Below are 9,529 nucleotides of genomic sequence, written 5' to 3'. Positions count from 1 at the left end.
AGAGGCACCCAACTGCTTGCATTGTAAGACTGAAAGGGGCACATTTATACACACACTCTGGAAATGTCAACATGTTTAAGCTTATTGGAACCAGATACTGGAAGAGTTAAGAGAGATCCTGGAAGCGGAACTCCCCAAGGATGGCAAATACATTTTATTAGGGGTGCCCTCTGATGTAGATCTTCCAAATAGTAAACTCCTACTATGTAATCTAGGACTGGTGGTGGTGAAGCGAGATGTAGCCTGATGTGGTGGAGCACCCAATCTCCCGACATTGGCAGAGTGGAGATCAAACATGGACCTGTATATGGTCGCTGAAAGGGTGACATACAAAGCTAGAGAAGGCCTCAAAAAGTTCATGAAAATCTGGTCCCCCTGGTTGAGCTTTTACAGACTCGAAATAGAGGAGGGAGGGAGAGAATCCCCACTAACATACCAAGGTCTGGGGGATAAAAGGAGGAGGGGACTGTCTCCCACCACTGCCCCTCCAAAGAACATCATGCATGGTATGGTAGATGGGATAATTGGCTCTGGGTGGATAAATCTGGGATTCACGCTAAAAGATTCAAGACCCAATGTTATGATTGGCATGTGCCTCACAAATGGCTACACCCAAAAGCCATTAATGTAGGGGATTGTTTAGGACTTAGGAAGAGGTCTGTGCCCTAACAGTATGGAAGATATTAGCAGTGAGCACGCTCAAGTGATGGATAACTGGGTTGTAAATACTATACATGCCATGGCTGCCCAGACTGGTTGTCATGTGATTCTATTCTATCATTTGTTAAATACGCAATATGTATATCCCAATGTCCAGGCTAATTTTGTGTTGTTTATAATAAAATCAAATAAACCAGTTAAAAAACAAACAATGCCTATGGGACGTGGTGCCTTCTGCATGAAGATATTATGGACCAGAATTCAGAATCAACCTAGACTATTTGCTGGTGTAAAAAACAAAAAGACGTTCTGCTATCAAAATCTTTCTTGACTGAGGTTTAGCCAATTTAACACTCATTATTCATAGGACCACTTGCTTGAATGTACAACTCACTATCAAACAGGTCCTGTTGGGTATACTCCCGCCCCCGGCAAAGAAAAAGCTGAGTAGAAAGCTTCTGCTTCTAGGGCTGTTGCTGGCTAAGCGCTGTATTGCTATTAGCTGGCTAGCACCGAAACCTCCATGCTAATGAGACTAACTTTGAGACATTTCAGAATGGGCGTGGCTGAGGAATTGCACATGAAGCACATGAGGAGGGATGTGGAAGTGGCGGGTGGCATGCGAATGTGGGCGGCCATGCTGGCAGGACTGAAGGACTCGGCTGCGTGGCCACCATGAGGGTTTAAGATAAGAGAGGAATGCGTGATGCATGATGTAATCGTTTGTAAGCAGATACCTAAATTACAGTACTTAATGAAATTTTGAAGCTGTAGGTAGTGGTAGAGTGACTATGATCTGCCTTAATAAAGGATTTGCCTTTGAACTAGGCCTGGGCGGTAAACTCCGCTCTGTTCACAGAGTTTTCTGCACTCCGCGAAGCAGGCGTAATTCCAAAAAACTCTGCTCCACATAGCAAAGTCTTTTCCTTGCTCGTGCTCGCAAACATCAAGTTTGTGAGCGGGAGCAAGGAAATTCCACCTCCCGGAGAGATTTATCAGTGCGGGTGGTCAGATTTCTCAACGCGGGTGGTCGCGAATAGTCATGACCGCTCACATTGAGAAACCTTCTGTTTGCGTTGAGAAAGCTCAACATGTGTGCCCACTTGTGAGAGCCTGGGGGGGCGCTGTTTGATAACTAAAAAGTAAATGGCATTGAGACTGTACATAAAGTTTACTGAATGCTACAGTGAAAGTCAATCAAAACTATATACAAACAAAAGTAACACTCATGATTCACCTGGATTTTATAATGTGCAAACAATTACCTTTATTTAAAAATAATATGAATTACAGAATATGTCATGCGCACTGTGAGCCCTTCACCAGCCCTTCCACAGACCCGAACCTAGGGGCTAGGCTTGATGAGAATGGGACTCTGAAGTTTTCTGGATGGTGTACTACATTGAGAGGGTGATTTCCCCCACCCACCCCAAAATACCTTTGTAGGACAATTGGAGCCCTACCCGTATTAGCCTGAGGATATTTCCAGGATCCCTTCCATTGTGTGATTGGGCCAATGATGTGGTGGTCCTTGGCATATTGTTCACAGCTCAGTTGTCCAATGCTGAGTGAAGTAAATAAATTACACCATCCTTGCCATGAATTTGTGGCCTGATGTTCCCCCCTCAACCTGACCTCCATGAACAAATTCTAAAACCTTGGCTCTTTCCTATTCCTACGCAATAGGAAGCTTACTACCTAATGATGGGACTGAAAACTGTTAAATAAAGTTGTGCACAGACCACTTCCACTAATGAATTGGGCGCGTGGTTGTGGTTCCAACCCCATTGCTGCACAGCTGCACACCATACATCGTTCCCTTTTTTGCCACCTCCTACAGACCAGAAACCATTATATGCTTTCATCAGAGCCTCTCAATTTTTTTAGTTGTGAAGAGGGAAGGTGATATATGGGGCATCCATATATTTCTTTCTCCAATAATGTTACATATTTAGTCTGCTTCTTGTGTCACTAGTGGTTTGCAACAACTAACCTGCTAGATATTAAGTCATTGGACAAAGGAATAAGCATCCAGTCCACGCCTCCTCTCTGTGCCTCACTATTGCTCCGATGTTCCTTAAGAACTGCAAACTGTTGATGTAAGAAAGCCCGCATGTCTCCTACAGGAAACTATTTTATTCTCCTCTGGAAGACATCTGAATTAATTGTGAGAGGCCGGTACACAATACAGTACCAAATCTATCATTGACATACTGCGCAGCCTATAGCGTAATGCACACCATTCATGGGTCCTATAGCTCTTGCTTAGACGTCTTTGGTTGAGCTTCAGCCTGTGTGCAAGCAGCCACATGGATGTAAAGGCACCGGGCAATGCAAGCATTGTACCTTTAATCTCTTTTCAGGTAATTTTGGTTACCTCATTTCATTTACCTCCTCTTGACTGGGTAACCCCAAAGTGTAGGGTTCTACAGAATAGGGCTCAGATGACGAATAGCCACATCAATGTCTGGAACCTTTCTCAGCCTTGTATTTTGATTTTGTCAGTCTGATGTCCTCCTTGTCTACTTGGGACCAATTTCTTCAGACCCCCCAGCTCTAAAAATCAATTGAGAATGGAGAACAAGAGTTTCACAGATGGTTCCTGCACCCATGAGGCTTCTTCCACTACAGGATGCCTTGGACCCAAAGGCAGACAATCCAGAAGGGGACCCTCATGATGACTGTGGTGAATATGTTGACTAAATACTTTCTAAGACCCTCCAGGGCCATTGAGCAGAATGAGACTATCGTTATGCTGGTGTCATCTAGCAACGTTATTGTAGACTTTTGTACTATACTGAGTCACAGGTCAAGTAGTAATTATGGTGCTATGGAAAAGCCACACAGTACACAAAGCTTTTGAAGAGGCTTGAAAAAAGGTGCCAGAGGGAGGAACCATTCTTTGAAATGAGCAGGCATCCTCCCCCCATCTGTGGCATTTACTGTGGATCAGATTCAAGACACAGCATCCTTACCTGTTTACATGGGCAAGACTAAGCTCTTGGAAATTCAAACTGGAAGCGATTCCAGACTGGTGGTCCTATGCTATATCTGGCTGACATCCAGCTAAGTACCGACTCTATGTATTGCATTAGGTTGTATATATTATACTAAGCTTCCTCCCAAGATGAATCAGGACTAGTTCCAAGTTCGAGGTCAGCCATGAATAAAAAAGGCAACAGCATACTGTGTTCATTTCAAGCGACCTCCTCAATGGCTACAGGCACCATGGCTTTAGGTTTACTTCTACACTGGGTCTGAGCCATTCACTCAAAATGAAGCTTAGGGCAAAGTCACCAATGTTCCTTTCAAAGGTTTTAAACTATTTGGAAATATATAGAGCGAATGAAGGCTGGTGCGAAGAGGGCTACAGCGCTCAGTGAGGTTGTGCTTCCTTTGTCCAGGTCACAAGGCTTCTTACAGTCAGCTCAGTATTTACCTTAAAGTCTAAAAGCCATTTTGGTCAGTGAGCCTGCAGCAAACCACATGTCCTCATCCCAGTCCAGGAAGAGATTCTGTTGTTGGAAACCCAAGTTTGTTTCCCACTTTTAGTTGAAGGGCCACTTTTTATAGAAGGAAAGTAATTGTCCTGACTTCCCAAGGATGTCTTTTACTTACGCCATTCAGAAGACTTCCAAGCCAATAAAGTAAGGAGAAGGGTGTCTGGGAAAGGGTTTACTGAATGTACTAGTAGTCTTTGATCTCTAGGAGAATCCTGATACTTTAAGTTATCAAAATGGGATACACCCTGTGAGTCGTCTATCCCTCTCTAGCATGCTAGACAAACCCCATGGTAGTTTCAGCAGAGGTTTGAGTGAAGTGGAGGCTACTGTGCTTGGACAGCATAGAACCTCTTTATCAAAGAAAAGAGTCAAAGGTTTGTATTGCCTCAGTTTCTTAGCCAGAAAAAAGTGGGAGGTTTCATGCTATTCTTGATCACTACAACTGGACTCAATAACACCCTCTGCAGAAACATCAGATACTCACGCTAGCCCGAGTCGTGATAGCACATCAGTGGTGCTCCTGGCTGAGATAAATGACCTCTTTTTTCCACAAAAAGATCAACTGAGTCAACAATGAACACAACCCCGGAACAATAGAACCGGGTTGTTCCACAGTCTCTATCAATTAGTTTCTTCCTGTCTGTCTAATTACTCTCCGACACGCAAAAATGTTGATGGGATGTCCTCACACACCTGCCTGGTGGCATGCTTCATCATTGGGCAACCCCACACTCTCCAAACTCCCTGTTTGATAGAGGGCGGGCCTACACCCTGAGATCAGGGAGGCGCTTTTTAAGCCAAGGAACCATAAAATAAGTTAAAAATCAATGTGGTAACCCGGTGTGAATGTTACTTAGCCGGGAATCACTGGGTATTAAAAACTGGGCGTGGAGTATAGGGGAACTAGTACCCCAACCCCACTAAAGTGTTGACATGTTTCTGCCAAGGCGGCTCCTAAGAGTCCACGGCATTCATTACGACATGCACGGGATCCTAATGAAGTATACACCACTCGCATACACCTTTAGATATAGAAAATCACTTGCAACTGCTGTTGCTCTCAGGTCCTCTGGTCACCCAAGCCAAGGGTCAAATAAACCCCATTGAGTAAGGCCACAAGAGCCCCTGTAGTCACACTTACTTAAAGGTATGTTCCTCTCCGCTAGCCTACAGTTTGAAGCTCTCCCTCCCAATGACCTTCATACCGAATATTTTCTATCCTCCAAGCACACATACCTTAGTTGAAATTATTGTGTGGACTCATCACTAGTTTGAGATCCTACCTATCCTATCATAATCTGGCCATGATGATTAATTTACATCCTACCTCCAATCCCTTTTCTTTGCAAAAGTTCAAGAAAAAGTCAAACGTCAAAAGTAAAATTTGTTGTATAGTACTGATGGCTTTAGCATGGCCAGGCCATTGCTGTATCTGGGGCAGGCAGCAAAATAGTGACTCCTCCACTGCTCCTAAACCTATTGACTCAGGAAAGAGCTTGCATCTTCCATGATTCTGAGGAGTGACCAGTTTTAGTGCTTTCCCCTGTGACCTGAAAATGTTGAGGTACAGGTGGCTATGGGAAATCCCAATGTATGAGCCCATGACTACATTTAACTACTGTGTCATTCAGAAAATGAGCAACGTTTTTACTTTCTCCTTCAATTATGTCAATTTTTCTACCAGACACTAACATGAGTCAGGGGCCTAGGTACATACGTGCATATGTGCAAATTGTACTAGGCCGCAATTCAGGGACGGACATGAAGAATCATTTTCGGTCTTCAATTAACCAATAACACATCTGCTTTTAGGTCTCTTTCATCTGTTTTCACCAGTAGGAATTCCTACTCTCCTGTGGGAATATGGTCTTCTTCTTCTCAGCCTTATGTACAAGCCTTTCATATTTTGTAATGCCATCTTTCCACAATAGGAAATCTCTCTTTTCACAATCATACACTTGGCCAGTCTAATCAAGAGTCAAGAGTTCCCTATACCAGAATGCTTTCCAGCTTTCCAACAGGACCAGGTTTTGAGTCCACAATTGATTCTTACCTGCATAATTCCTCAGCTTTGGATATTACCTATACTCTACGCTTCTCCCTAGACCAGATCTACTCTTACTTTTCTCATCAATTTGTCACTTTGGGCAGAGCAGAGTCAAGAAATCTTGGTCCAAGACAAATAGTGCAAGACCGATTTTCTCTTTTTTAAAACATTGCTATACTTTGCATGGCTCTTCCCCATGTAGAGAATCTTTGGGCAGTAATGGGGCATTATAGACATTCACCCGACATTTGCTTATTCAAAATGATTGTCAAATGGATACTTCTGACACCCTATGTGCATTCAACCAACTTTATGCCCTTGGCACTTAATCCAGAAAGGAGGTCTGCTCCAACCAATAGGTCCTTAGAAATATAAGCTGATGTCTTTCCTCTCTTTCATTTCTTTGCCTAACGAATATATGCAAGTCCATAGGAATAGGAAAGAGCCAGAGCACAGAGGTGATATTATGAAAACTCTATGGTGACTCTACTATAACTAGTCCTTTGCTGTCTCTTATTAGCAGAATCCTCCCTATACCCCCAGTTGTAGTCAACTGGCCTAAACAGGGAAACTGAGGCAGCCACCAGATAAGCAAGTGAAGAGATGGGAAGGTCAGGTAATATGAGTCTTCTGCATGTGTGGTGCTGAATGGTGCCCCACTTTGGTTAACTGATTTAAGGATTTGTTTATGGCTCCATCACCATGTGGCAGACCTTCCAAGGTTGGTAACAGGAGTACAATCATGTACCGTTTATCTTTGTACACAGTGTCATACCCAATATACATGCTCATGTACTCATTTGACAGCATACACACATGCATGCATAAAAAGGCACGCGTGCATCTGCTTGTGCACACACACACACACACACATTTGCCTCGCTCTACCTCCTCGCTGTTCCCATTTTTCCCACTCAGCCTTTTTGGCCATCTGTTCAATCACTGCCAGAGCTAAGAAGCTGCAATGAAAGGAAATGACAGCTTCAGAGAAGATGAGAGAACCTAGTGCTGTAAAAAATTTGGGCATCCAGTATTTCTACGTGATACTAAAATGTGCAAGTTGAGTTCTGCCAAGCATAAAGACAAGAAGCAAGCAAAACTGGAAGCACCCACTTGGCAGCAGCAAGGTTTCTTGAACAACGGCAGCAGGGCGAAACAAAGCGCAAGCCTGTGCTAGATGATTACAAGGTTTGCAACCATCACTGTTAAGGCAAAACATATGTATTGAGAGTAAAACGCTTTCTGCTGCTACAGTCCTTTGATAGAGAGAGTGAATTGTAGTCTTGGTGTAAAGAGTTTGAGGATTAACACATGCATTGCTTGCCTTCAGTAATGTGGAATCCCACACCGACAAGCACAATCTGGAAACCTAAAATGTCCAGAAGGGCAGGGTGCTAGTGGTATAGTCTCCAAATTGGTGATGATTAAACATTGTTGACAAGACCTCTTTGTTTCTGGAAGGACTAAAGTCCTTAACTTGAGTGCCAAACAACAATCTCCTTTGCTAAGAAATCAACCACTCAAGATGGAGACTTTGAGTCATGCAAACATGTTTGCGTTGAGCTGCCCAGTCTTTCCGTCCTTGGAGATCTTCTTTTCATGACTTTCTCGATGCTAGAGCTTCCTCCGTCAACACTGCCCCTGGAAGGTCTCGTGACTCATCCTGCAACAGCTGAAAATGGAAAAGTGGCTTCCACAATTTTTTCATGGTGGCCTCTGGCATTCTTAGGTCAGGCTGCTGGATGAAAGGCTACTTGCTGTTCATGAGGAAAAAAATCAGACAAGACAGTTACGAAAAAAGTATATTTTCTTTTTATTACAGTTATAAACAGTGGTAGGTGTTGAAAATGGATATTCAGAGATTTCCTCTGGGGCTTGTATCTCAGAAAAGTAAGTAGAGGTTGAAAAGAATCAGTCAAGTATCAGGGGGAACCTGGCATAAGGCTGACTCTTCTTCAGCCCTACTGTCTTTCAGAGATGCATGTCAGTTTGGAAATCTCCCACTTACCCTATAGGCCAGCCCTCCTGGACTAGTGGAGTTCATGGTCACAAATGCTGCTGGAGTCAAAGTGCCAGATACCAAACACGTGCACTTGTCAACAGATCTAGATTTGCTCAGGCAGTGCCAGTGCAATACTCACGGCCACTCGTCAGGCTATGGGCGTTGGCCCTAGGGTAACTCAATCTCTTAGTACATTCAGTTTGCCCACTCATTGATGAACCTGCAAGTGAGGACGATAATCATTGAGACCTCTTTGGGATTCTATTTTTTAGATGTAGGGCCTAGTAAAACGTGATGTATTGCATGATTGGTCTCCCGAATGCTCTGCCCTAATTGTAGAGCGTTCCAGACCATGGCAATACCTAAAATTACAAATTTGAATCCCCAGCTGCTGCGTTGGGCTATGCCACCAGTCTATATAAACGTGTTTGTGACAACCATAACCATTCCCCTTTCCGCGAGGGCAGAGATCCATATGTCAAATGACCAGACTGAGGCCACTTGACTTGAGTGGTAGCCGGAGTGGCTAGTTGTACTGTACTTGAATATTTATCACAACAAAACTGGTGTTACCTAGTCAGACACTTACTCTTCTGAATATTTAATTTTTAATGGAATACCACTTTATTTGAATCAATTTTCAGCTCTGTGACAATTTCATTGGCAGTGCTGTCTAAAAAATGGCTTTAGTTTCACAGTCTGAGGCACATAGTGCATGGGCTGTGACACTGGAGATCTGAGTCATGATGATATAATGTATGGGCAAGCCTTCGAGGTTTAAGTCAGTGTATCTCGGGGGCAAGAGCAACAAGAAGAAGGCCTACATATCACTTTGCTCCTAACAAAACAAACATTCATATCACCAGGATATATTTAAACTCAAGACCTGGCTTTTCGACTGAGACACGGCACACTTTGCTCCCAGATACCCTTAAGGTCACAAGTGTTGCAAATACGGATTGACTGATTTATGGACAATATTGAAAGAAATGCGTTGTTTAGTTGCCTAGTTATGGGCTGTTTGGAGACCGCATATCCTTTAACAATCCATGGAGAGGGCCACAGCCTGCTCATCATGACAGCTGCTGTCCTCAGGTCAAGGCAGCACAGGATGGCTCAAATTTAAGATGTGTATTGGGCCATTGGGGCTTCTTAAAACAGCTGTGCAATGATCCAGTTGATGGGGAATGCAATGCTGGCCTTGAGACCAAAGAAGATGGAAAGTGTCCTTTAAAAATCTGTGTTCTAATTAAGGTGAAAGAAACAACTGTCTTTGGCTTTGTGCACAGCACTTTAGTTCAAGCCCAGAGCACCGCC

The 9,529-nt window shown here is 43.6% G+C and overlaps 1 protein-coding gene across 1 annotated transcript in view; it reads right to left on the bottom strand.

Moving 5' to 3' along the window:
* Positions 1–1,910: 1,910 nt before the first annotated feature.
* ANO7 (anoctamin 7) overlaps positions 1,911–9,529 on the bottom strand; it is a 227,047-nt gene continuing 219,428 nt past the window's right edge. Inside the window, exon 23 of the mRNA XM_085608600.1 lies at positions 1,911–7,967. Coding sequence (XP_085464726.1) covers positions 7,936–7,967 — 32 coding nt within the window. The 3' untranslated portion in view covers positions 1,911–7,935. The remainder of the gene's footprint in view (positions 7,968–9,529) is intronic.

This window comes from Triturus cristatus, chromosome 1_2, assembly GCF_964204655.1.
Source record: "Triturus cristatus chromosome 1_2, aTriCri1.1, whole genome shotgun sequence".
Taxonomy (NCBI): Eukaryota; Metazoa; Chordata; class Amphibia; order Caudata; family Salamandridae; genus Triturus; species Triturus cristatus.
The sequence above is the reverse complement of the archived record's forward strand: the minus strand, read 5'-3'. Positions and strand labels throughout refer to the sequence as shown.